General features: G+C 41.4%; 3 protein-coding genes across 5 annotated transcripts; all 3 read left to right on the top strand.

Annotated features, from left to right (window-relative positions):
• The first annotated feature begins 1,299 nt into the window (after nucleotides 1–1,299).
• uqcr11 (ubiquinol-cytochrome c reductase, complex III subunit XI) lies at nucleotides 1,300–5,059 on the top strand. Of its 2 annotated transcripts, none has more exons than XM_067605601.1 (3): nucleotides 1,300–1,440; nucleotides 2,368–2,494; nucleotides 4,655–5,059. In XM_067605601.1, exons 1-2 carry the CDS (start codon nucleotides 1,391–1,393, stop codon nucleotides 2,486–2,488), a joined length of 171 nt encoding a protein of 56 aa, XP_067461702.1. In that variant the 5' UTR covers nucleotides 1,300–1,390; the 3' UTR covers nucleotides 2,489–2,494; nucleotides 4,655–5,059. The 2 variants fall into 2 exon arrangements, with proteins under 2 accessions (XP_067461702.1, XP_067461701.1); XM_067605600.1 differs by having other exon boundaries at nucleotides 1,302–1,440; nucleotides 2,368–2,498.
• Nucleotides 5,060–6,406: 1,347 nt separating this feature from the next.
• Nucleotides 6,407–15,492, top strand: mbd3a (methyl-CpG binding domain protein 3a). The gene is made up of 7 exons (XM_067605599.1): nucleotides 6,407–6,591; nucleotides 7,467–7,632; nucleotides 8,973–9,110; nucleotides 10,439–10,529; nucleotides 10,626–10,803; nucleotides 14,422–14,577; nucleotides 14,669–15,492. Exons 1-6 carry the CDS (start codon nucleotides 6,578–6,580, stop codon nucleotides 14,570–14,572), a joined length of 738 nt encoding a protein of 245 aa, XP_067461700.1. The 5' UTR covers nucleotides 6,407–6,577; the 3' UTR covers nucleotides 14,573–14,577; nucleotides 14,669–15,492.
• A 1,588-nt stretch (nucleotides 15,493–17,080) lies between these two features.
• LOC137194062 (RNA-binding protein MEX3B-like) lies at nucleotides 17,081–26,288 on the top strand. Of its 2 annotated transcripts, none has more exons than XM_067605590.1 (4): nucleotides 17,081–17,525; nucleotides 18,038–18,584; nucleotides 20,590–20,831; nucleotides 20,955–26,288. In XM_067605590.1, the coding sequence occupies exons 2-4, from the start codon at nucleotides 18,104–18,106 to the stop codon at nucleotides 22,173–22,175; spliced, it is 1,944 nt and encodes a 647-aa protein (XP_067461691.1). In that variant the 5' UTR covers nucleotides 17,081–17,525; nucleotides 18,038–18,103; the 3' UTR covers nucleotides 22,176–26,288. The 2 variants fall into 2 exon arrangements, with proteins under 2 accessions (XP_067461691.1, XP_067461692.1); XM_067605591.1 differs by lacking the exon at nucleotides 17,081–17,525 and adding an exon at nucleotides 17,591–17,771.
• Nucleotides 26,289–27,123: the final 835 nt, after the last annotated feature.

Genomic DNA, 27,123 nt, shown 5'->3' with positions numbered 1-27,123 from the left:
CACTACTAAAGACTTTTATTTCTTTACATGAAAGATATGTCTACAGTATCCAAGTATGAAAACATGCACCGGATTTTCTTTGTCAGCAGATGCTTTCTTTCCTCCATAACAAACGATGTGCTACAGATCTCACTGTCTTCACTCATGTTTGGGGACAATATCTATGTAGGCTATGTCCTCAAAGTGCCTCCAGTTTCCTATTTTTTATATATAAAGTAGATATTGAGAACTGTTGTGTATATAACAGTAATGTAGCAATAAATGTGCCATTTTTAATAACAAAATTCACCTTTATCTGTCTTTTTTTTTTAAAACTCAAATGTGAAAAAGGTAAAACACATTATTACATTTTCTTTTCTGTAATGCAAATTGATGGAAGAGAAACAACTCAATATACCTGTATTTTTGTGAAATATAGCTGTAATTTGCCCCTGAACAACTGGAAAGACCAAGCAGGTGGAGATGATTTCATAGACAAACCAACAATATGGCTTTTTCAAGAGCTTTTGCTTATGAGTCATGTTTTAATAGTTGAGCTTTTTATGAGTGAAAAACCCACAAGAAAACATGCGGTTACTTTACATTTTCCAGGCATCCACCACAACACAGACATCTGTGCAGCGTTAGCACAAAAATACCTACATAACTGTGGCTAATCTGGCTGAAACCAACACTGCAATACCAGTAAGAGCATTTGGTGACAAGATACAAACTGGTTTGGCAAATCCATGTATAATCACATAAATGATACAAAGTAATGTTCAAAATTCAAAGAAAGTACAACAGCTGCTTGTTGTTAAGCAACCAGTTTCTGCCAAACACTTCTAACATAATATAAGTCGACAACGGAAAATAAAAGTGCCTCACTGTCCCACACGTGTATTTATACTTGTGATCCCATTAGATGCAGTTATGTGTTTGCTGCTCCCTGCCCAGCTCCGTGACCCCCACTGTGATTAACATCTCAGCTCACTATAGCTCGAATAAAACGCTAGGGGGCAGAAATGAGCTGTACTGTAGCCCATCAGGTAAAGTGTGCGCGGCAATTTACACTCAGCAGCTTCATTAGATGTTCATATATGTTGCCAGAGCTTCAGAGACAAAGGCTACCTGTCTCCAGGTGTGCCATTAATTTTTGGTAATTTGATTAAAAACGCATTTATTGAGGAATATGCACAATGTAAGCCCTGCGTAAACTAAAATACTGAAAAGAAAAAGGCAGTAATAATGCTCTTCAGGAATGCAGCTCTATGCTTTTATTGTTTTTAGGACACTGGTGAAAGCGGAAGTACTCCTTGCACATGCGCACTAGGCAGCAAGCGAGAATCGGAAGTTCTTCTCAGCTTAAAAAGCGGCTCGTCCGGCGTCAAGAGGACACAAATCAGCCAAAATGATAAGTAAAGTGATCGGCCAGAAGTATGTGGCCATTGTCAAGTCATGGTAAGACGTTTTTTAGTATTGTAGAAGTGGGAAAAAACAGAAAGAAGTCAATACTTTGATATTCAGAACCTTGATGTGTCTTTAGCTAACGTTAGCTTTTAGCTTAACTGAGGTCATTGCTGTGGGGACATGCTGCCTTTACCTAACAGCTAAACTCGGGTCAAAACATGACTAAAATGTCATTTTTTGAGTAAAAATATGATTTTCTTTAACGTATTCTATGACAACTGTTTTGCGATGTCTTTTCTCCCGTTACCGCAGCTAAAGTGTGATTTTTATACCTTCTATCACCCAGTTTGTGGAGGACATATTTAGTCTAATCATTAAAGGTGACTGATCTTAGTTGTGGGATTGGAACTGTCGATTTTTTAACAATTTTGACAAATAAATAATTAGATTACTCTATTAATCATTTAGATAGTCTTTATTGTCCCAAAGGGTGGATTGTTTTCATACCCCACACACAAACGTACAGACACACAACAATAATGATAGATAAACTTTGTCGCATTTACACACATAAATTAATGCACCCATTTAGACAACAAGAGTCAGGTATGTCATATTAATGTGTTTTAAATGTGTACTTAGTCAGACAGGTTGATAGATAAGAAATGGAATAAAAGCAATCATTTTTACACAATAGATTAGTAAATCAACTACTGCTCATTTTTGTCAGGTATTACTTAACAAATTGATCACCTTTCTTTTGTGCTACTCAATAGGGGCTTAATGTTTGTTGCTTAAGTGTATAATATTTATAATACCAATGAGAATCATTTTCAGCCACAGACTAAACAACTGAAACTGTATCAAACAAAAAACCTTATTAGCTTGATCCTGACTAGTTTCAAGGTTTGTGTTTTTCTTTCTTCCGCTTTAAATGGAAGAAAACCTGGTAAATCTTGAACGTGTTCTACTTCTCAGGGTCCCAACCATGGCTGTCTGGGGCACAGTCGGAGGTGTAGCTCTGGTCCACTTCACAGACTGGCGATTGGTTTTGGATTACGTTCCCTACATCAGCGGCAAATTCAAGAAGGACGAATAATGTCAGGTGAGTCCAAGGAATGGCGAAGAGATGACTACAGAAATAAAAGTGGAGGAGGTGTGACTGTGTGTTTTTGCTCTAGCACATGATTAATACAGAGAATGTCACTTGATAATTATAGTGTCATCACAGCTTTCTTTGGGATACCAATACCTCAGCATCAGTAATTCCGCACCTACTGGATCTTTTAAAGCCAGAAAGATGTAGCACAACTGAACAGAACTAAAATGTGGTGCTACTCTGCTCCAGCTTTTACATTTATGTTGACTTTAAGAGACTTTTTAAAACTGATAAAACTCCTCCGTGTTTCCCACTTGTCTTAATTCAAAAATAGTCTAGTTATCTATATCTTTAAGTCAATCTACAGTGTACTCAGAACTGAGTGTGTGTATGTGTGTATGTATGTGTGTGTGTGTATATATGTATATATATGTATGTATGTGTATATATATATATATATATATATATATATATATATATATATATATACACACACACACATCAATCGTGCATTAAAAGCAAACTTTTATACACAAACATGGTTATCGTGCCTCACTTTACTCACCTTGACATGTTTGTACAACCTGACTGAAGTCAACATGGCAAATTCACAGGGTTGAACATGACATAGAAAAGTACACACGAGCCTACAGTTTTGTTTTGTTTTTTTCATACATGCAGTCTGCAGCATTTCTGGGTGTGTAAGTCGGTGAATTTAACTAATTAAACAGAAGACATGAAAAAAATCCATGTTGTTTGTTATCATACAACAGGATTGTTGGACATAGGTATCATTTTTTTTCCTGCCAACTGTGGTGGCAGCACTGGAGGCGAGTAGTAAAATGAGAACATGAATGAAGAGCAACATTCTTACATGGATTTTCTACACGACAGGTTTTCAAAACTTATTTTGCAGCTAATTGTGTATATGTGTATATTTCTTCTGCTCAAATGGCGACAACAGGTATCAGCGGGTGGAGCTATTTATCCCTCAACAGTAGCAAGTATTGTCTGTGTAGCCACAGCCTGATACACTAGCTAATGCCTCCATCCCATAGAAATCCATTGTTGTCCAAAAATAATTGAAAACACATAAAAGAGCCACGTTGTTGCATTAGGTGATATATTCCTTTATTTCCATCAACGTGGCCTAGGTCATTTATTCTGATTACATAGTTCTTCATCAGATGTTTTGCTGAGAGTCAAAGAAAGTGATAACCTTGTGTATGCTCTTCTCTTTGTGTTGCTACTTCTGTGTAAAATGCAATTGTAATGAAGAAAAGATGTGTGAATATTACTAATTTCCCATGCAGGACATTTACCAGAGTAACCACCTCCACAGTTATGACACACATCACTGTAATGAAATGAAATGTAAAATTCCCAAAGCATCTATCATCCATGTGTAAATTGTCTTGTAGTGTGACACCCTGTGTCTCTAACACATTTGAGTGTACTCACTGTATGGAAACTGTAAGATATCCTCTGATAAAACATTACAAACTGGTCATTTTGCCTTATTCAGGTTAGGTGTGTAAACACTGATCTGTGTAACAGAATAACACTGAACATTTCTAGAATCTCATTATTCACCATCAGTGTGAAAATGTTAAAAAGATCATTTGGTCTGACACAAAAATTAAATGCTTTTATTTGAATATCACGCACTAGTTCTGGCAAAAAAGGTGCACAACATCACCTGGATAATACCGTTCTTTTAGTGAAGCGTGATGGTAACACTTAATGTGCAGCGAGGAGGAAAACTGTCTGGATATGAAAGGATAAACAGAGTGAGATTCAGAGACAATAAACCAGGCAGTTTAGAGGTGTCAGGAGACCAGAATCCAGGACAGTGGTGTATTTTAAAGCTATATGTATCAGCTTCTCATAAGACAGAAATGCCTGAAAAGCCTTGAACCACTCTGCAGTTATTTAACATGAGACTTTTTAAGTCACAAATCAGTTTTGGGCTTCTGAAAAGTGTTTTTATTTGGGGTTTAACTTTTGATAGTGCTTAACAAAGGTCTCCAGTTAAAATAAGAAATGAACAAATATTCCGTTACAACTGAGTCACTCATGTCTCTTAAAGTTAACTTTACAATCTTATCTATCTATGTTTTCCTCCACTGTTGCACAATGTGATGACTTTTTGTTTCCTCCCGTCAGGGCGGTGTTGGATTATTTTTGAACAAACACTGAAATAATAAACCAGAACTACTGCAGCCGGTACTTTGCACTGTGGTCCAACTGCATGCCAGGCCGCCGGAGCCCGTCATCTTCATCCTGCAGCTCAGTCGACATTATTGAACTGTTCACCATCAACATCCTCTGAAGTGCACTGCGGTTTGGCATTTCATATGTCCTCAACCAGTGACAACGTGAAGGGAAGGAATGTGAGAACAAAGGATGGACTTTTGTTTTCATTTCCTGCTTAGTTTGAGGTCAGGTATTTATTTTAATCATCAGTCTCCTGTGTGCTGTGAATCAAACCTGATTCACAAGTGGATAAATCTGTCCTTAATGTCATCCTGTAATTGTTTTGAAGAGAAGTAAAGTATGAGATTTATCCTATACTGTGGTCATGTGTAATTATTTCAATTTCAATTGTTTTGTCTTCCTGCTCTCAAGATTGGGTCAAGTTGAACTGAAGTGTGTGTTCATCCTGTATGCAGCAACATCAGTAGAGTTTGGCTACCGTTTGTTTTCACTTAAGTCATAGTTTAAAAAAAAAAATCAAAATTGTGCTACTGATTTGTATTCATGTCCCTAAAGGCCACAACTTATCATCATTAAAAATTATAAGCTGTTTTATTCCTGTGTTGCCCGACAATACTGATATTAACAAATTCTTAAAAACATAACACACTGAGTTTCAACACCAGTCCAGTCAACCAGTTTCCAGTCCTTTGATTTCATTTTAAATGGTAGGTTTACTTTTTTTGTATTGTGTTTCTGCACAAAAGATGTTTTTGTACTCAAGTCTCATCATACCCTTCCAACTGCAACTAAAGGTTAACTTGGGGTTATTAATTAGTAAAAGTAGCAATGCAACAATGTCAAGGCAAGTTTATTTATATATAACCTTTCAACCAAAAAGCAATTTAAAGTACTTTACAATGAGCCCTGTCCTGAAGTCAAAATTATACTACATGTACATACTGTGAATATTAGAAATATTCTTAGAGTTACATCTACACCTTTTCCCTCATTGAAAAATCCAGAATCTATGAATATGCAAATATTGTTTGTTTCAAAAGTTTAACTCCTGGATACCAGATGTCTCACTTCACTAAAAAGCCAGTGTATGTGCACAAGAGGCCTCAAATTCCCATATGAAACTTGTTGGGTACTGGACAGCAACTGGCTCCAAACTAGTTGTGATGTCACAAATCGTGCTTGTAGGTAGACCTCCTAAACTTACATTTAAGGTGAGAACAGAGACACTTTCCACATTCAGCAGATGAGTGTGAAAACAGCCTTCTAGTGTCAAACTCTGCACAGTGAGGGTAAAGGAAGGAGGGGAAGGGGCTTTAATTATCACAATCACTCATGTAGAATGACACTTTGAGGGTGTTATAGGTTATGATAAATGAACCTATGGGCAACATTTAATGATATATCTAGTCCTGTTGCAATTGTTGATGTCATGTTGATGTTAGTGGAGTGAAAAGTAGAATGTTTTCTTTTAAAATGTTGCGAAGTACAATTACACAAAATGGAAATACTCAAGTAAGGTTAAAAAGTACCTGAACATTGTACTTAAATGTAGCACTTGAGTAAATGTATATTTGACTGAAGCTGCTCCGCTAACACGCTGTCTTCGCTGCGCACCCCTGTGTAGATCTGGACTGGCGCATCACGCTCGCACTAGTTCGCATGAGTGTACAGCGGATGGATTACGGCGCTCATGACGCTGCGAGGCTGGCGGAGTGATCTACGGTTGTAAAGGTCCTGACGGGGGACCTCTCGGGGATCGATAACAAACCAGACACGGTGGAAATTCATGAGCTCAATAATAGACAGCTCGCTGGCTTTTTACACATGTTATAAGCCAGACTTAAAGCTAAACCAACCAAGACACCGTGGACCATGGAAAGGAAAAGGTGGGACTCAATAATCTTACAGTCGAAGCAGTTGTTAAAATGAAAGTTTCCCTGCAGGAAACGCACGCATGAATACACGCGTTTTGCAGTTAGGACATCAGCAAATGAGCGGCTCTACGCTAATGTTGACTTTCTAGCAGCAGGCACAGTAAGTTTAGTTGAACGTAGACTATAGAGAGTTTTGAGTTTGTCAGGTAAACTGGAAAATAACAACTTTGAGCACCACTTAATTGGCACGCTGATACACTGACGGGTCCCATCGCTGCTAGCTTGATTAGCTAGCTAAGTTTCATTGTTTACACACGCTTGACTTGCGGTGCGTCGGGCCCTTCACAGTCAAACCAGAGCTGAGACACACTGGTGTAAAAACAAACAGCTACAACACAGTTATCTCGTTAAAACTCTGCATGCTTCTTCTCGTGTAGCTCACAGCTGATTTATCTAATTGTGGGTCCCTGAGAGTTTCACTGTGAGGACAATGACGAGCTGTGACAGACAGCCGGTCTGTTGGGTTGCAATCAGGAAGCTGTATCAGTGAACAAATCTACCTGAAAGCTCCTCCTGCTCACAGGGATCATCCACTCAGGTGCTCACACATCATTTAGTAGATTGGACCTGTTGTTTAAAGACAGTGTGGGCGTGTACAGGTGCTGGATTGACACCTCCTGACTCCCTGTCATTACACCTGTCAGGGCGGGACAAGTCAAGCTACACCTTTTGATCCTTTGTTTCAAGATTATATGCAGTTATGTGACCTCAGGACTCCCCCAAAAAGAGGTCTAGTTATATGTGATCCATGTGAATCCATTTGGTATTTGAGTGGTCAATCTTGTGGTGATAATGTCCTTTTTTTCCCCCTCTCTCTCGCTCTCTAGTGTACCTGTTAAGCGCTTCCTCAACAAGCCTCAGATAGTCCGTGGCTTGGGCAGCAATCTTCACACAGATGTGAATGCCAGCCACTCTCGGCCTGGACGGTTGCTCCTGACCAAAGTGCAGCGCAGCAGGCACAAGCATCCTCATGACATCAACCATCAAATCAGGGTGAGACTGAGCTCGGTTCTGGTATTTATGAGGCTGGTGAATGTTGAGTGCTACTTGAAGGGAAAAATTCATTTTAAAGAGGCGTTGTCGATGCGTTATTCCAGTGATTGTGGGCAGTATAAAGTCAGTTAACAGTGTCTATAAAAAGCACTATGCTACCTGTTACCTCTACCCTCGTCTTTTTATTGTTTGACTACAATGAATGAATGAATGAATGCTTTTTTTGGACACTGAGTAACAGAGCTACAGTTCCTGCTTGCATAAATATTTACCCCCTTCAGGTCAATATGTCATAGAGACACGTAAGGCAGTAATTACAGCCTCAGGTCTGTGTATGTTGATAGGTCTGTATCATTTTTCACCTCGTTATCTTTACAAACCTGCTCAAATTCTGTCAAGCAGCAACAAATTTGGATGTACTGAGTTCTGGACTCTGACATACCCACTTCAGGATACATTAACAGTATTGTTTAGTATTATAAGTTAGGCCAAATAGGTCACTTTAGGTCACCCACATAACAAAAAGTGGCAAGAAGTAGCTGAGATGTCATGTGAGGTTTTTTTTGTTCTTCTTTGCCTCTCTGCTACAAAGTTGAACCTGGTGAATCACGTTTACTTCTCTTTCACTATTCCCTTCATAATAAAGACTTAATAGTTTACTCCAGAAAGTAGTAAATTGAGGTTTCTGCCATTTATGAGTTGTCATACATTGTGTAATCACATTTTGCACTGACAGTCAGGAAGCATTGCTGTATTTTTTAGCAAATTAGTTTATGTTATGAAGACTACATTTCATCCTGGTTTGGGAATTTTGAGCTCAGCAGATGCATAAACTCTTCGTAGAATTCAAATACTCAAAATGACAAAGTATCAATATGTAGCAATAGGAGGTGATTTCGGACACATCTAGTATCATGGAGATCTGTAGCTACTTCAGAGTTGCCAGAGGCCTCCTAATGTCTTCCTCACTGGTAAACCTCTCACCTAGATATTCCTTAATGATTGACTGTTGATTGTACTCTGAGGAATATTCATTGCCTTGGAAATGTGACATAATTACAGCTTTTTATCTCTGCTGTTCGGCTCAGTGGTAGACTGTTCTCTTAAATTATTCATGGCTCACAAGAATCATTCCAGTTCATTATGTTTACCTGGTCCTTTCACCTTCCATAGAATTAATTAAGTGATTCAACAGTACATTTTTTGGTACTGACAACACTAACAATAAAAGAGTTGCACAACAGTATCGACTTGTACAAATATTTCTCACAAATTTAATTTTCTAAAAAGTTTCTTATTTTGGTGCAGTAGACAATGATGCTGTTGTCTCCTTTGTAAAGGCCAAGCCTGACTTAAACACAACACTACCAGTTCGACAGACGGCATCCATCTTCAAGCAGCCAGTGACCAAGGTAACAAATCACCCCAACAACAAGGTGAAGGCAGATCCGCAGAAGGCCGTGGACCAACCGAAACAGGTGAGTCAGGGCAGAGAGCATGCATGAAGAATATTTAGCCTGAAGGAATACTGGTGTCTCTTAAGGATAGTCTGGTTCCAGGAATATCACCAACTCAATGGCTTGTCTGTGAGGACAGATGAGCAAAGGCAGGAGTTCCAGTCCAATCTTTTATTATAGAATAGCTGCAACTGGTTTATCTGATAACAGAATATTAATCTAGACATCATAATTCCTAATTTCAATAATATTAATCCAGCAAAGGTAATTTAAAGCTGGAATGCGTCTCCCCCTTCTGGCAGTGAGAGTGAAGGGGGGCGCTCCGCTGTGATTGACACAAGCATGCAGCTTTCATGTGCACCCCGAATGACAGGCTCACAGAGGGCCGGTAAAAACGGATGTGTTGATGGTCCACTGGTATTTGTCCCAGTATGCCTGACGGCCAGTACACCACTGGCCATATCCTAATGTTGCAGCCGTAAAACGGTGGATAAATTCTTTCAGCATCCCCCACAAAATGACTTGTTTCGCTGTCAGAATTTGATCCGTTCAGTCCGATGACGTTTGGAAAGTCTAGAAGAGCCGCATGATTCCGGCCAAATGGCCAGCATGGGAATGTCTCCCCTGACATGAGATTTAAAAACTCCATATTCTGTGAATTACAGAGGGATTTATCTGGCAGTGATAAACTTAATCACTATTGTGTGAACTCGTTTGCATGGGCTTCAATGTAACGGACATTCATTTATATGTAAAAGTTCTGCACTGCAGGTTTAACTTCAGAGTTACTACCTAGAAACCTGAAAATGAAGAAATAACTTTACCACTACTGAAACCTAATCAGCAAATAAATCATAACCTATTAAAGCTGCTGTAAATGCATTTTAAACCAAAGGACACTTACATATCATATACATGGAACAAACTATTGGAGGGATGAGGAATCCACATGAGGCCAGCCATCTTCTTTGTTCTCAAAAGTTTGCCACAGGTGAGCTGGCCTGTATAGATTCTGAGGCTCCGCCCATCCAGGAAGCAGTGAGGCAGGTAGAGGAAGATTAGGGTGGGAGGGGATTTTCCACAATACACATTTCATATTTTAAAACTTTTTCTTTAAACTCTTTTAATGTCTTTTAGCGTTATCGGAAACAGTTTATTGTTAATACTATACTGAGGCAAGAAGGTCAAAGGAAATTACTGTACCTGCAAGTTGTTGTAATTTTTGTGCTGAAGGCTTTATTCAATCCTAGTTCAATATCCTATAAATTAGATGATGATGCACATAGTCAGTTTAGGGAAAAATGTGCTCAAAACTTATTTAAGATCATCTTCTTTGTTTTTTGCTGCAGCTGTTCTGGGAGAGGAAGCTGAGCGGGTTAAGTGCATTTGATATTGCAGAGGAGCTGGTGAAAACCATGGATCTTCCCAAAGGCTTACAGGGTGAGTGTAACCTAAATGTAACAGCCATTTATGATTTTAAAAGTGAGGATTTTCTACGAGCTTGACCTGTGCCTCCCTTGTTTTTCCCCTCCTTAGGTGTTGGGCCTGCATGTTCAGACAAAACACTGCTCTCCGCCATCGCCAGCGCCCTGCACACCAGCCCAGCACCTGTCACCGGACAGCTTACAGCTGCAGTGGAGAAAAATCCCGGAGTCTGGCTCAACACAGCACAGCCTCTCTGCAAGGCCTTTGTGGTGACGGATGATGATATCAGGTGAGACGTTCAGACATGCACAGCTGTCTTCACAGTTTCTTCGCCGTACAGCACGTACAGTACAGTGTCATGAATGAACAATAGTATAAATCTTTTGCCTTTAGCTTTTTTAAGTCATGTTTTGCTGATTATATGGTGCTTTATCTGAGATTTTAACTAATGCTTCCTAAGAAATGAAAGGTGTCAAATGTGAAGCCATAGCATTGTAAAAGTGCAGTTCAACATGGCACATACTTTTTAAGTAATCATGTTAAAGTTACTGAACTACTGAAAATGTTGTTGCTGGTATAGACGGACATCGAGTGTACAGGTGTCTGCTGCCTGAGAGAGTAAAAAGCTTGAAATGTGTCAACTTGAGTATCTGTTTGGAGTTTGTATATGTGTTTTCACTGCTTCTACTGTATGTGTTTTAGTTGGAGTAGAGTGAAGAGTCCCTGTTTTCTACATCTGATGACTTCCTACTCTTTTCCATTACTGTGTAGCATTTGTCAACACAATTATTTCCAGGGCGCTTTTAAAGTAAACATCAGTCTCAGTCTCTTTCCTCTGATATTTCAGTTGCAGTCTCGGCTACATCTGTCTACTAAAAGAATCTGTCTGTATGTCTGTATGTCCTTCACGTATCTCTTGAACTGTTCATCAGATCGACTCTACACTTGGCAGGAGTATGGCTGGGGAGCAAAAGGAGTGCAGTGTCGAATTTGGTGCAATTTGGATACGCGATACGTTTAATATTAATAAACTTTGAATAAACCAGTGCTCAATGAGCTGCTACGCTCTGGGCAGGGGCAGGGCGGAGCTTCAGGACTCCGCTGAATGACTCCTGCATGTCAGGGAGAGACCAGACACGAGTCAGCGATAAGGGCTCTAAAAAGAGAAAAGTAGACAGCGAAAACAGAGCTTTTAATCAAGAACGGACACTCCGACCCCGTGTCTAGACAGAAAGCGTAGTGTTAGCAGCATGTTTAGGAGATCAGCAACCAGTGACTCCACAGGAAGCGCTCAGAGCCCAGTACACAATGACCGTGGTCACGTGTGTAAAACGGAGCAAATGCTTCCACAGACAGTTCAAAACCAGTTTGTCTCATATGTTCTGGTGATTGTTTAGTACCACTACAGACAGAGCACAAATCTTTTGAGCAAACGTAGTATGAGCAGCACGTTTAGCTCATCAGCAGAAGCAGCATTAGCAGCACATGAATTGTGTCCACACAGGAGGCATTCAGGTACATTGTTGAGTGTAAGTCACCCGCGTTTTGGAAGCACTCAGAGACTAATACAAAGTTATGGACGCACATAAAATGGAGGAAATACTTACACGGGCAGTTCAAAACCAGTTTGTCTCATATGCTCTGAGACTGTGGCGATTGTGAAATGCCACTACAGACAAAGCACAAATCTTTTGAGTAAACATTCTCACTCAAATCCAAACTGAAGGCACAGAAAACAGGAACGATCTAAGAACCCAAAATGATCGATCCACTTTATTTTAGGACGCACATTACTTTATTTTTAAATGCAGCCTTTATTTTCCTTGAAATGAGAAAAGAACATGTATTTACTATTAGAGTAGTTATTATTTATATCATCTGTGTATAATTGATGTTAGTTTCTTTCATGTTGGTGTATAAACTCATTCACACCTCACATCAACTGTATTCATTTTTCTATACATTGAAGCAGCAAAGTAATCGGCCTGTTCTGAACAGGCACATGTTCAACAGGCACTGCACTAGTGATACAAATGACACCGAACTTACTTTATAAATTGTGTTGCGGTGATTTGCTGTGGTTTCTAATACATCATCAATTGCAGTTACATTGTTTAAATGACTTTATGATCCAGCAGTGAACTGTACTGTTTTTATAGGGACACTAAAAAAATGCATTCACTCATAAAATGTTTTGAATGATTATTTATCCACTGTTGTTTCAGGGGATCGAGGTTCCTTTAAGTCAGACACCAAACTGATGTTCAGTGTGTGTTACTGCTCACAACATCTTATACCGTATTAGAGCTGCAACTAACAATTATTTTCATTATCGATTCATCTGATAACTTTCTAAATTAATGAATTGAGTTAAAACATCAGAAAACACTGAAAAATGACAGTGAAAAAAATGTCTAGAGCTCAAGGTGAAGTCTTTACATGTCTCGTGTTTTTCTGGGCAGCAGTCCAAACCCCCCAAATATTTAATGTACTATAATGTAAGACAAGGAAAAGAAACTCTTCATCAATTCTTCATCAAATTGAGGATTTTTGCTTGAAAAAACCACTTCAATGATTATCAAAATAGTTGACGATTACTTTTCTGTTGATCGATCGACTAATCATTGCAGCTCTATATTTAACAATTTTAGCTAACCGTCCATTGTCTGTATAGTTTGACTAAACAGAGTCGTGGCAGATTCTGACACATCATATAAACCCCACTGAACTGACGTCCTGTGTCGCTACTATGAACATGTTGAGCTCAGTGAGATAAAAGAGCAGAGACACTGTCACTGGGGTCAAACTGCACAGGCTTAAATTGTACTACATGGTGCTTTTCAAACTATATATGATTTGTAACAACTAAGTAAAGTAAGCTGAACATGTTATTAGGGCTGTAGTCAACCAAAGAAAATCTTGGTCAACTAAAATCGCACATAATCTTCAACTAATCGATTAGTCGCGCGTGGGGGGGGGGGGGGGGGGCGGGGGGGGGGGGGGGGGGGGGGGCGGGCGGTATGTAACGGGACAGAGTGTACAGTAAACTCGGCAGCCACACATTTCTCTGCTCTGTCATTCTCTGTTTTGTGTCTTCAGGTTAGGCTAACCCATTGTTGCTAACTTTGGAGCTAACCCGCTTTACTTTTCCAGCATTTGGGGAAACAACAGACGTGACTTTTTAGCATTTATTAACTGACACACTGTAGTCTGTACTGTACATTTACTGCCAGACTGACAACTTACTACTGATCTTTTCCTCTGCCCCGCTCACATCCACCGTCACTTCTCTTCCCCTCGCTCTTTCCCACTCGCTACGCAACCATACTCCTTAATGGAGCCACGCTACCAGTGGTTTCCCAGGCAGCGACAGAGGTTGACTCACGTACCAGAACAGCGCTGCACAGAGACTCCCAAACGCTATCGATTTCCGAATGAATGGATATTCATTCGGATATCAAATGTTAAAAAATATTTTTTTGGCCTGGCGGGGGTTCTCGTTGTGTCATTATGGAGAAACACAGATTCAGTAAACGTTCAGTACAGTTAAACCCAGCGGTCTCCATTAAGTTGGGTGAGTTCAAAGTTGTGAATACACCCCCGTTTTCACAGGTAATTTGTTAGTCTGTCCCTCCCGCTGCAGGAAATAATGGATTACTCCTGGAAAGCTGTTGATGTAGCACTTTTCTCCTTATGAAAATAACACAGAGATTGTTCGACCAATGAGAATTTAGTCGGACGAGAGCTTATCGACCAACTAATCGACCAGTCGACCAGCAGACTACAGCCCTACATGTTATAGTTATACATGTGATGTTCAACCCATTTCTCTCTATGAAGATGTTATTCTGACTCTTTTTCAACTCCTGAGCTCTAAACTTTTTTTCCTTGTGTGTGTGTCTTGCAGGAAGCAGGAGGACCTGGTGCAGAATGTGAGGAGGCGGCTCGAGGAAGCCCTTATGGCCGATATGTTGGCTCATATAGAAGACACCGCTGCAGACGCAGCAGCCAACAAAGTAGAGGAGAAGGTTGAGCAGGTGGACAAGGAGGAATTATAGCCAAGGTACACAAAAATGCAGCGATGATTCCAGTACTGCTGACTCCGTCTCTATTTGTCGATTCATATATAACATGTCTCCTCTTGTCTCCCACAGGCTCGTTTGACATCAATATTGTTAGTTAACTCCTTTCATACAGAAGACTCGTTTTAAATCGGCTTCATGAGGATTTTTTCACACTTTTATCTGAAATAGACCTTAAATGCGGACATTCTACAGATTTTGAAAACCTAAACAAAGACTGTTTCTTGATTTTTTTGTTGTTTTTTTAACATATGACGGTTTAATCCTGAAAAGGTGCTTTCAGTTTCAGTTTTCAGTTCATTTTTTACCTCTACTAATATATGGCAGTTGTGTATGGTGCTCTATACAATGCAGTGTTGTATGTTGTTGAAGCTCAAGTTTAAAAACCTGATGTATGTGAATGAGAAATTATGTATGTAAATGTGTGTGTCTGTTGTAATGTCAGCTAATGTTGAAAAGTGTGTTTTTTTTTTGTTTTTCCTACTGTTCGAAGAGAACATGTTTCCTCTTTTATATCCCTCTCTGGCACTGTAGGTAGTGTTTTATGCCCAGAAGCATAGAAAAGGTTGCAGTATGTTTACATGCACACAGTACTCTTGTGTCTGTGAATAATCAAACAAAGGTTTGATCAAAGGTTTAACAGTTCAAAGTAGTGTTATTTCTTACAAAAACCTGAGTTTACATGGTTGTGAAGTTTAGGTCATGTTATTTTTTTATTGACAAAAGAATTGTCAGTATCGTTTTGCCAACTACATTTGACTGAAGACAGTAACAGAAAAGATGTAAACCCTCAGAAAATATAAAAACAAATACAACGCTGATGTACCTCACAACCTGATGTACTGTACCTCATTACAAGACTCATTATTTGTCAAATAAATGCAGCTCTTTTTTCACTGGTGTGTGTAGAGTTTCTTTGTATGTTCTTAGATTCAGGAGGCTGTGGAAGGCAAACATTCATATATTTTCAAGTCTGTCTTAAAACACACAGAATACTCGTCTTTGTTCAGCCGAAACTACTACGAGGCTTCAGCAGTTATTTTGTTAAATCAAGTGGGCATATGTTCTGAATTTAAAGCCTGTCCTTAAAAGCTGCAGCGATTAATCAATTAGTTGTCAACTATTAGATAAATCGCCAACTATTTTGATAATCGATTAATTGTTTATAGTCATTTTTAAAGAAAAAAATGTCCAAAATATTTCCTGGTTTCTATGACAGTAAACTGAATATCTTTGGGTTGTAGACTGATGGTCAGAACTAAACAAGACATTTGAGGACGTCATCTTGGGCTTCAGGGTGCTGTGATCAACATGTTTCACCATTTTCTGACATTTTATAGAGCAAACAACTAATCAATTAATCGAAAAATAACAGCCCTACTGTCCTTTCAATGTACATATGGGTATAAAAGCAAATGCTCTTGATGAGATAATATGCGCTTTGTTAATTACAAAGTCTGTAGATACCTAACATTAAAATTACTCATCTTAACCCCAGATAGTGGGGTAAGATACCCCTGCAGCTTTTTGTTTTGTTTTGTGTTTGCTATAAGAACTACATTTAATACTCTATCAACATATTAGCCCACAGACTGTGTTGGCTTATGCATAACGATTCTGTACACACTGGAATCACATTCAAACACTTTGTGTCTTTTCAGTAAATTAATAATGTTCTTAAGGGGGGCATCTCCCCTATTAAACTTGAAAAAATGTGACCCTCCTTCAAATGATTTCTTGGTGGTGCCTTGATTATTTTTAATTAAAGTATTTACATGCTTTTTTTTTTTTTAAAAAAAAAGAAGAATATACCTATTGCCCTCCAGCATATCTTTTCATTGTTCTTTTTAATAACCAAGCAAACAAATAAATGCAGGCACACAGCCCGCGTGTGCATCAGTAGTTCAGTTGGAGCATCCCGAACGTCTCATTGGTAGCCATGATGAACACACCCTGCCATGTATGGAGCACAAAAAATGACAACAAAAAAATAAATAAATGCAGAAATAAATAATTGAAAACATAAATAAATGATGAAAAGGGACAATTAAATCAATATCTTGGGATTTATTTTCTACATTTCCATAAAGAATCTTTTATTTAGGCAGGTTTCTACATTTATTCATATATTTATTTATGCATTTCTGCCATTTATTTATTCCTGTATCTCTGCATTTATTGATTAATTTATTTATGCATTTCTACATTTATGTATTTATTTTATTTCTGTATGTCTACATTTATGCTTATGTCATTTTTTGTGCTCCATAACTATGATCACATTTATTTTTATTTATTTATTTTTTAACACATGTATCATTGTATTGACACTCATATCAGGACGCAATAAGACATAAAGGTGAAATAAAGCTTCGCCCTGCAGACTGACAGACACAATGGCAGTGACAGCAGCGGTGGCCGCTCTCCCCCTCCCACCCCCCCCCCACCCCTTTTGCTGCATGTGGCCTTTGAACCCATTGTTGTGTCGCGGGTGACGTCAGTGCCGTGTGCGGGAGACGGAGCGGCGTGAGCTCGGCGAGACAAAGGCGGCGGACCGAGCGGGGTCAGGCAGCAGCACAGAGCCGAGAACAGCCACTGTGTGTTTTTTAACTAAAAAGGGAACTGCTCGTCTTGGATTTCAGCTGCGGTCTCCTGACGGTGCGCAGAATGAAGACCCAGTGACACTCCCAGGAACATGCGTTGACTCTCCAGAAACAGGAAAAAAAAAAAACAACAGTGTCCTCTTTTCGCTTTTTTAAACGTTTTTCTCCTCCGCCCCCCACTTAGCCTGCTAGTTAGCTCACTAGCTCCTACTAGCGCTGCCTCCTCCTCCTCCTCCTCCTCCTCGTCCACCTCCTCATCTTTTCCCCCTCAAGAGCTGGGCGGCAAGCGAAGAGAGAGGACCTCGTCGACACAAAGGCAACATAAAGTAAGTTCGTGTGGTTTCAGCGCTTGTTTAATTTTAAAAATCAACACGGCCGGCTTTGAGAACGAGCACCGGCTCCAGTGTCGGAGCGGAGCTAGCAGCTAGCCGCGCTGCTCCCAAACAAAGGGGTCGACAACGTGACTGAGAGCCGCCTGTTAGCTCGCTGAAGCTAACAACAGCGTATATCCCACTTTTTTCCAAAGCCGGCAGATTTTCCTAATTCAACCAGCACGTACAAGAGTGACTGAAGTTAGTGCCGCTAATGTGTTTCTTATGTGTGGAGGGAGATGCTGTGTTTGACCGGCGTTTAGAAGCAGCTTTATCCCGACAAAACAAGCAGCCTGTCGGATGGTTTCAGATGTCAGACAAGAAGCAACAACAGACAAAGCAAAGCGCCCAAACCGACACTGTTCATGCAAGATGTTGTTTATGAGTGATCGCTGCTCATCTCCACTCTTTTAATCATAAACAACTATCTGAATTTGGTGTATTAACTCATTTTTTTCCCCTTTCAGAAGAGGGTGAGCCTCACTCCCAGCAAACAGGCATCCGTGATCTGATGTGAGATCCACGGAGAGACTATGCCGAGCCCTTTATTCCACCCCGAGATTATGGACCACGACGTGGTGATCAGCAGCCAGCACAGCGGGGTCGGTCTGCCCCGAGAAACGGACCAGGAGTCCCGGGAAGAGGACCACCAAGAGGCGCTCCGCTTCGCCCTGGACCAGCTGTCACTCATGGCCCTGGAGAAGGCGGACTGTGTGGCGGACCCTCTGGACGGGACCCCGGCTCCGGGCTCCGAGGGTTGTAACGGTGTGAGTGGAGGCGGCTACGTGGATCTACAGATGCTGGAGCATCCCAGCGGGTCCAGGGACTCGCCGACGTCTTGCTCTCCATCCCCGGAGTACTACGGCTCGGGCGGGTACCACATGGCCGGCTCGCACCCCATGCTCCACGGGGAACAAAGCTCCGTCCTCTGCAGCAGGAAAAGAAGCGTCAACATGACGGAGTGTGTGCCTGTCCCCAGCTCTGAACATGTGGCGGAGATAGTTGGGAGACAAGGTAAGAGCAGGAGTGCGTGTGTGTGTGAGGATTTATTTGTGTGTTTATGTTTTTTTGGCCAGCTTACACAGGCAGCATGCCGCCTGGTTGTTCTTTGTTTGGGTGGCTGGCTGCTGAACTTTCACAGCCTGCTGCTTGGTGCCCTGCTCCTCAGTGTTTGGATCTTTTTTTAATGCCAGCATAATGCGGCTTCTCCCTGAAAATAACACACCTGCTTTATTTTCATCATCTTGATCTATTTTTTTAAAAAACAGTATTTAGACTGAAAGTGTGTTGGTTGAAGTAGGAGGGAGGGGGAGGGGTGGGAGAGGGTCAGACAAAGCGGCAGATTGTCGGGAGTCTGGACATGTCTAGCAGCCTGCACCAAACAAAGGAAATGAACCGAAATATGCAGATTTTATGTGTCACAGATGCAGAACGGCCACTTTAAACACCGTACTCACAATCTTAAGTTATATATGTGATAACAGTGGAGGATTATCGGCTGTGCGGAGGAGATTTTTAAGGCTTGAAACGGGGCAGCAGGCGCACAAACACGGGACTGGGCGGTGATACGCCCTGCACCCAGCTCTGCCTGTCTGTCTGCAGATGCTCGCGGATGTAGCCGCTCCGCGTTACACGTGTCATTTTTATTTCCCCCAATTTTCTATCATTTTAACACTAAACGCGTTGCACCGACTCGTGTTGTGGGTTTGCTCCGGTGGTCGCGGCCGCGGCAGCGTTATACGGCATTGTTCTCTTTGTTTGAAAAAGCCATGCTTTCTGCTTCTCAGGATGACATCACACTCCGCGCGTCCTATTGGTCGCCGGGAATGAAGCGTCCATATTTAAAGACACAGCGCCGCTCGGTCGATGCTGCTGGAGCATCATGAGTTGACAACATGAGCAGTGCATCAGCCACTGACAAGTATATTTAAGCAGACAGGCTCCTCGTTTATCCTCCCTTTGTTTTTTTTCTGATATGTTATTTTAAGATGGTCAGTCACCATATTTAAAAAGAAGTGTATATTTTTGTTTTTGAGGATTCAACACAGCTGCGCACACTGGACATGAGCATGCTGATTTATTAGCAGTGATAAACTGCATATTCAGAAATGTATAGGAACTGTTTTCTGTTTGTTTATATAACAATCACCTTTTCCATCCTTATAATGTTTTTTTTTTTTACTTTTTTAATTGTGTAATGCATCAGAGCGCCCTGATCAAGCCCCTTAAGGGTTTTTTGCACCTCATTACATCTTTTTGTTGTTTCTGTGTATATCAATTTGTATCTTTTTCATATGTGTAAACAAATCAAAACACACTTTATTTATATAAACACTGAGTTGCCAGTTTATTTGGTCTGCCCAGCTAAAACTGATACAGTCTAATAATGCAACATCCTTGCGATAAATCCCTTCGTCATGAAGGTTAGTAATGCTCAGTCGTTGAAGCGGTTTTAAAGAGGTGTTGATTCAGTTTTCCTCACATCTTTAAAGCATGGAAGGGAAAAACAAACTTCAGGCACTCATGTGTGGAGCAGGAACAAAAAACACTGGGATTGAGATAAAAAGCCTTTATTCAATCATGGCTACTTGCAATAAAAAACCGACCAGTTTCGACCATAAAGGTCTTCATCAGGGTACAAAAGGATGAACAAACATCAAGCTAACATTTTATAAACTTGGCAGCGGGTGTAACCCAATCCTGATTGATGAGTGAACACAGGTGGGTGACAGCAATGGATCACAATGAGAAGCCATGTTTAAGATGGCACGCCTCCCCGAGTACGCACAAAGCATCCTGCACAAAAAATAAATAACCAAACCAACATCAAAATTATATACATCAAATCAGTACATCTTTAAAGCAGTTAAAACACTTCCTGTTTGTGTCCGTGACATAATCACACTGATCTGTGCTTGTGTTTTAAATAAATGTTTGGAAATCTTTAGGTGTGTGTATAGTTTTTTTGGCACTTTGTTGAATATCTTAAGTGATGTTTGTGTGCTTGTACGTCTTCCAGGTTGTAAGATCAAGGCCTTGCGTGCCAAGACAAACACCTATATAAAGACTCCAGTGAGAGGCGAGGAACCAGTATTCATTGTGACTGGACGTAGGGAGGACGTGGAGATGGCCAAACGTGAAATAGTCTCTGCGGCGGAGCATTTCTCTATGATCCGGGCGTCCCGGTGCAAAGCTGGAGGACCTGGAGGAGGAGGCTCTCTCCCTGGACCACCACACCTACCCGGACAGACCACCATACAGGTACTTAAGCTTCTGTAGCTCAGTCATCATGCTGTTTTTCTCAACGTTAGTTTTATTAATGTCTCATAAAACTACAGTTCAGTTTTTTCAGATGTTATAATATTTCTCTTGTTGTCGATCCAGGTGAGGGTTCCCTACAGAGTAGTTGGTTTGGTTGTTGGACCAAAGGGAGCAACTATCAAGCGCATCCAGCAGCAGACTCACACCTACATTGTGACACCCAGTCGAGAGAAGGACCCGGTGTTTGAGGTGACCGGCATGCCCGAGAACGTGGACCGAGCAAGAGAGGAGATCGAGACCCACATCACCCTGCGAACTGGAACCTTTGTAGACCTGCAGGGAGACAACGACTTCCACACTAACGGCACTGACGTCAGTCTAGAAGGCTTAGGCGCCCTGAGCGGAGGGCTGGGGGCATCTCTGTGGTCCAGGGCTGCCAACCATCACTCTGCGCCCCCTCCTCCTCCACCCTCCCCTCCTCCTCCTATTCCCATGTCCATGCACCACTCCTCCGGCCGGAAGGTGTCTTCCTCAGTCGCCTATCACTCGCACAACGGCGGGATGAGCTCAGACAGCTTCAGCAACACCCGCAAGACCAACGAGGGAGGCAGCCCCACCAGCCCTTTTAGCACAGGCTCCAGCAGTGCTGGAGGAGGTTTCACTTTCGGGGGCGACTCCACCCCAGGGCTGCCCTCCTCAGATGAACTGGGCTTTGAGTTCAGTGCTTCCAACATCTGGGCACCTTTCGTTAACGGAGGAGCAGGCAATAAGACGGCCGGCTCCTCCCAGCAGCAGCAGCCTCTACGTCGCAACAGCAGCGGCCTCAGTGGTGGCGCCATCACTCCACGATTGTCTCCAACTCTGCCTCAGGACACGGGTGTGGGCCCCCTGGATCATCCGTTAGCCCGTCGTGCCCAGAGCGACCCCCTCAGCACTCTCTCCTGGCTACAGTCTGGCAGTGCAGGAGGCGGCTCCTTCTCCGGAGCGTCCAGCTCCAGCTCCGGCGGCTCATCAACCGGGTACTCCTCCTGCTCGGCCTCCTCCCTGCCTGGCGGCTCGCCCACTGACTCCGAGGGAGGCAGCAGCGGAGTGGGCCTCAGCTCTGGGATGCTGAGCCGGCTGAAAGGCGGCTCCGGCCCCGGGGTCGTGGGCCTGGTTGGCGTTAGCCCCGGGGTCAACAGGGACTGCTTTGTGTGTTTCGAGAGTGAGGTGACAGCAGCCCTGGTGCCTTGTGGCCACAACCTGTTCTGCATGGAGTGCGCTGGGCAAATCTGCCAGTCAGCTGAGCCAGAGTGCCCCGTCTGCCACACCCCCACCACACAGTGCATCCGCATCTTCTCCTAATGGCAGGGGGAGGGGGAGGGGGGACATATTGAAGGGTGGGGGGGCAGGAAGAAGACTGGAGTGGGGCACCAGCTGTGGCGGCAGCGGCGGCGATGGAAGGATTCACACTAATAACCTTCACACACACGATGGACCATAATAAATGCATTAATAGAGATGATGATACTATACGGATGTTGATTTATTGCTGATAACTGTCAAGATTAATAATAACAATAATAATAATGACAATGACTTATTTTCAGAGTGAAGTTAATTGAAACTGGTCTGCAGACAGTTGGGGCTCAGACAGTCTCTCGGCGGTGAACTTATGGAAGGAAACTAGTGTCTTATCTCTCTTCAGGCCTTCATTTTGACCCGGAGCAGCCCGCTCAGCTCGACGTCGCTTCGGGCTGCCGGCCGTCGGTCTGTCTCGACATTTTCTTCATTCTGGCTTATTCAGATCTCTGCCTGCTTTCTCTCTCACAGCCTTTCCTTTTGACACTTTTGTACTTAACAGATATTTTTCGATGAAGCTGTCAACGAGGCCTGCACTTTTCTACTCCTTATTTTAACGTTCTCGACAGGACGCAAAACTGTTCCAACAATCCCTTGCTTTCTCTCTCTCCTCTGCTCTCACTCATGCTGTTTGTGACATTAAGCGGCGGGGGGGTCGCTATTTTTCCGTACGCTTGGAACTTTTTTAAAGGTCGGCATGTAGTCAGGCACCTAGCAGAACAATACACCCAAGAGACCTCTTGAGGATGAATTCCAGTTTCTCATTGCCACATAATAGAAATTAGCCATCAGTAATGCCAAATGAATGCTGTTAATAGAAGCAAACATGATCAAATTCAATAACATGGATTTGGATGAGTCTGCCCCACATTTCAAATGTGGTTCCCGCATTGATTCACATTAATGATCCTTTTTTAAAAAAAAAAAAAAAAAACAACAACGTAGAAACGTACCATTAATGATACTGAAGGAATGTGACTGAGGTCAGTTTTCTGTACGTTTGGGCTGCCTGACAATCCCTTTACATCTCTCTCTCTCTCTTTCTCTCTCTCTCTCTCTCGTGTGTGTGTTTGCATGTGTGTGTTTCTGGGTGGTTGCGCCCACTCATGCTATTCTTCACATTGGCATCATTGTGTGTCATCACCATGAGAAGGTTTCTGTCCCACCGCCCCTCTCCTTCAACTTCCCTCACAGTCTTATAGGAAAGCGTCGCTCCGATCCATCCACACCAGGACATTCTCTCCCCTTCACATCCTCTGTCTGTTACATCTAGATCGGCTTATTTAGTGTTTTCTACTAGTTTTTTTTTTTTTTTTTTTTTTGACTCTTGACTGTCAAGTGTGTGGCTAACAGACATATTTTGAACTCTAGGATGAGATAGGGCTTTTCTGATGTCACACGTGAATGTTTTGTCCAATAAGGGGTCTTGGTTAAGGAGAGACGTCTCCTCCCACATGAAACAATAATAAGGGGCTCGATTAAACCGTTTGTTTTTTTTCATGCACTGTAAAACTCCCCTCTAAAAAAAAAAAAAAGGAAAAAAAAAAAGAAACAGCTCTTACTGTTTTGTTAAGTTTTGGTCTTCCACCCCACTCTCACAGCAAAGCTGTATGGCACTCTCTCAAATGACACACTGTCGTACCCGTATAGCGCCGTACTCCTGGCCAAATGTAGTGCACTATATGGATAGTTGTTTGAGATTTGTCCTGTGTTTCATAGCATTACTCAGTAACTCCTGATGAGGCGGTCGCATCCTGTTTTTGTGTTTTGTGTTTTTGTTTTTTGATCCAGTGAGTTTGCAGTAACTGCCTCCTTTATAGTGTTAATACTGTATGTGTGATTTGGGCGATGTCGACGTGATGGTACACGGTTGCCGTTAGCGGCCCTTCTGAACATACTGGGAATCAGCTCATAGAATGAGACAAGCCATGACAACTGAATTAAAGCGACACACCTAATTCTTAAGGGCTTCCTCTGACTGCACAGACATGATCACGTTTTCAGGCTCACACAGTAGAAGAAGAATTAACTTGTCCTTTATGGCAGCTAGTAGCTAGGTCATCCAGGGCTTCCAGACACGCTTTGTGTTCAAATCCCAGCAGCTGCAGAATGTTTTGCTTCTTGTTGTTAATGATTTTTTTTCTCTCTCTCTCTCTCTCTCTAATTGGTCTGTCATCACCTGGTCCTCAAATCGCATACTCTTAGTGTAGTGTAGGACGCTGCAGTGTGGACGTCAGGAAGGGTTGTGGGTTTTTAATATTAAGGAAAAAAGGGTAACTCTTGCTTGAGTAAATAATTGGCAAAGCCACACAGATAAAAAAAAAAAATGTGCAGTTGCTGCTGTGCTTTGGTGCTCCAGTCAGTATAATGTTGAACTTATTTGCTGTCTGACTGTTCGTTAGCTACTTGAGGTGACGAAGGGCAGTCGCTCCACAGAGGAATCTTAACTAATAAGCCGCTGTCCTGGTTGAGCGCAGCAGTGCACTGATTCATGTGTCCATACGTGTAGGAAAACTCTAAACCAGGAGCCGAACCGGTAGTCTTTGTGAAGACTAACTCATGGTGCTTTGGTGCAACTCTCTACTGAAACACGGTGATGAACAAAAGCTGGTTGGTAGTAGGGCTGGGCGATATGGACAAAATCAAATGCATATATTTTTGATCAAATACCTCAATATCGATATTGAGACAGTATTGTAGGGATGACTGTCGGTGCTTTCACAAAAGATTTTTGATAATCATCAGTAATGTGGATATAATGACTAAGTGAGTAAATGCAAATAATAGAACAGGAACAGACGACACTTGCAACAATGCCATATTACGATATCCAAAATCTAAGACGATATACGGTCTCATATCACGATATTGATGTATCTGTATATTGCCCAGCCCTAGTTGGAGGCCGTTTAGTTCTCAGACTCTTCAGTGCACTGTAGACCTGACAACCCTGATCTCATTCTCCTCGCTGCGTCCAAACCGGCAACCCATCCCCTCGTTGGGCTCCGATGTCAAACGTCGCTTTTCGTCTCTTCCCGTGTTCACTCGGAACAGATGCAGGGCGGCGAATGTGTCTGAACGGACAGATCGGTCATGACTGTTTGTGTGAGTCTGTTGAGGCCAACCTTAAAACTGTAGCCCTTCTTAAAACTGTCCAAGTCGACGTGTTGAGGAAATAAAATGTGTCATTTTTTCTTTGCCAGATGGGTCTAATGTAAATCCTGGCGTTGCACCAGGATGCTTCTGGCCAATGAGAGAATGTTAGGGTTCATGTACAGTAGTTTAATTGTTAAAAAGGTACAAGTTTTTTCAGATAGACTGCTGATTTTTTTTTAAATTTCTTTTAGCCAAACGTATCCCCCTCCCCCATTTCCTTCCTAAAGGTTTGAAAACAGGGTTTCCTGAGGCATGCTAGCCAGTGACCTCTGACCTTTTTTGTGATTAGAGGGGGGGATGCGAAGAGAGCCATGCCAATAAGGGGTGACAGACACCCCTCAAGCCTCCGCTCTCCTATTTTTGCTTTAATTCTCTTTGTATGCAGAACCAAAATGTAAACGTCAGCAAACTAGGTTTCAGGCCTGACCTGTGTGTAAATATCCTGAATACAATCATTGGGATCTTGTTTTCACAAGCAAAATGACTTAATTGAAGATAAGTGTAGTTTCTAAAGAACATGTATCATTATTTGTAAGTTAACCATCTGCATGTCTTCAAGCCACCTGGCATTAGCTAATAATTTTTAAGATAAAAAAAAAAAAGACTTTTTACACATTTTATTTTTTACAATTTATTTGCTTACCTAAATATCCCAGACAATAATGTGACCCTTTTTATTACTTCAAATTTATTTTTATTTTCCATTTTTTTATTTTCCTTATTTCCTGTGTACTACATATAGGCAATTTATAACAAAATGAGAAAATTATTGAAGAAATTTTAAAATTGAAATATATTTTATTTGAAAGTTTATGGACCTTTTAACCGTGAGCCGGGAGAATTGTATAATCATATAATTTGAGCTGACTTGACGGTTATGAGAAATGTATCAAGAGTTTTATTTTTTATGCTTCTTTAATAAAGTCTTGTTTTTGGTTTCATTTTTTTACTGTAAAATGATCTTTTGAGTCTTGTGTCTTTATTTCTGCCCAGTGCAGAGTGGAAATGTGCAGCGGCTGCATTTTTGCCACAGGATGGCAGCATAGACACAGCAGCAGCAGCAGCAGCAGCAGCAGATGAAGGCATCCTGTGAACCTTAAAGTTCTTACATGTTGTTTACATCCAAGTCCAGAAGAGTTTTATTTCTACAGTCAGTTTGGCCTAAATCTAACATTTAAATGGATTTGAGTAGGCAATGAAATGCATTATGTTGTCAGAAGCACAGGCTGAGTACGTGTACAGTCTATGATTAGAGGTAATGCTGAAAAGATTCATCGATCTTTGGTCAGTTGATTGACAGAAAATGAATCAATTTTAATAACAGTCATTTATCAGGCAAGAACGTCAGCGTTCAAGATTCTGAAAGCTTTGCTGGGTCTGAGTCTTTGTGCAGGGTTTTCTCTGTTTTATCTCATTGTAAATTTAATATTTAAATCATGAGCGGCATTTTTAAAAACTTTTCTGACCTTTAATAAACTGAACTAGAGCTGATATGATTAATTGATTAGACAGTAAATGAATTGGCAACTATTTTAATCGATTACTCATTTAGTCATTTTTTTCAAGTGAAAATTCAAAATAATTGAAGGTTCCAGCTTCAGTAATGTGAGGATTTGCTGTTTTTCCTTGTCTTACATCATAGTAAATTAAACATTTTGAGGTTTTGGACTGTTGTTGGATGAATATTAATACATTTTCAGATGTTTTATAGACCAAATAATTAATTGATTAATTGAGGAAAATAACTGACAAATTAATCAATAACGAAAAGTAGCATGACAAGTACAAACTGTTC

The sequence above is a fragment of the Thunnus thynnus genome, chromosome 12 (genome assembly GCF_963924715.1).
Source record: "Thunnus thynnus chromosome 12, fThuThy2.1, whole genome shotgun sequence".
Lineage (NCBI taxonomy): Eukaryota > Metazoa > Chordata > Actinopteri > Scombriformes > Scombridae > Thunnus > Thunnus thynnus.
The sequence above is the reverse complement of the archived record's forward strand: the minus strand, read 5'-3'. Positions and strand labels throughout refer to the sequence as shown.

Bases quoted from the DNA above. Each gene is read 5' to 3' on its own strand.
- mbd3a (XM_067605599.1), top strand. The intron at 7,633-8,972 runs GTGAGACTGAGC...TCCTTTGTAAAG, and splicing joins ACATCAACCATCAAATCAGG to GCCAAGCCTGACTTAAACAC. The intron at 10,530-10,625 runs GTGAGTGTAACC...TCCCCTCCTTAG, and splicing joins TCTTCCCAAAGGCTTACAGG to GTGTTGGGCCTGCATGTTCA.
- LOC137194062 (XM_067605590.1), top strand. From the start codon at position 18,104: ATGCCGAGCCCTTTATTCCACCCCGAGATTATGGACCACGACGTGGTG. The intron at 18,585-20,589 runs GTAAGAGCAGGA...TACGTCTTCCAG, and splicing joins GGAGATAGTTGGGAGACAAG to GTTGTAAGATCAAGGCCTTG. The intron at 20,832-20,954 runs GTACTTAAGCTT...TTGTCGATCCAG, and splicing joins CCGGACAGACCACCATACAG to GTGAGGGTTCCCTACAGAGT.
- uqcr11 (XM_067605601.1), top strand. From the start codon at position 1,391: ATGATAAGTAAAGTGATCGGCCAGAAGTATGTGGCCATTGTCAAGTCA. The intron at 1,441-2,367 runs GTAAGACGTTTT...TCTACTTCTCAG, and splicing joins GTGGCCATTGTCAAGTCATG to GGTCCCAACCATGGCTGTCT.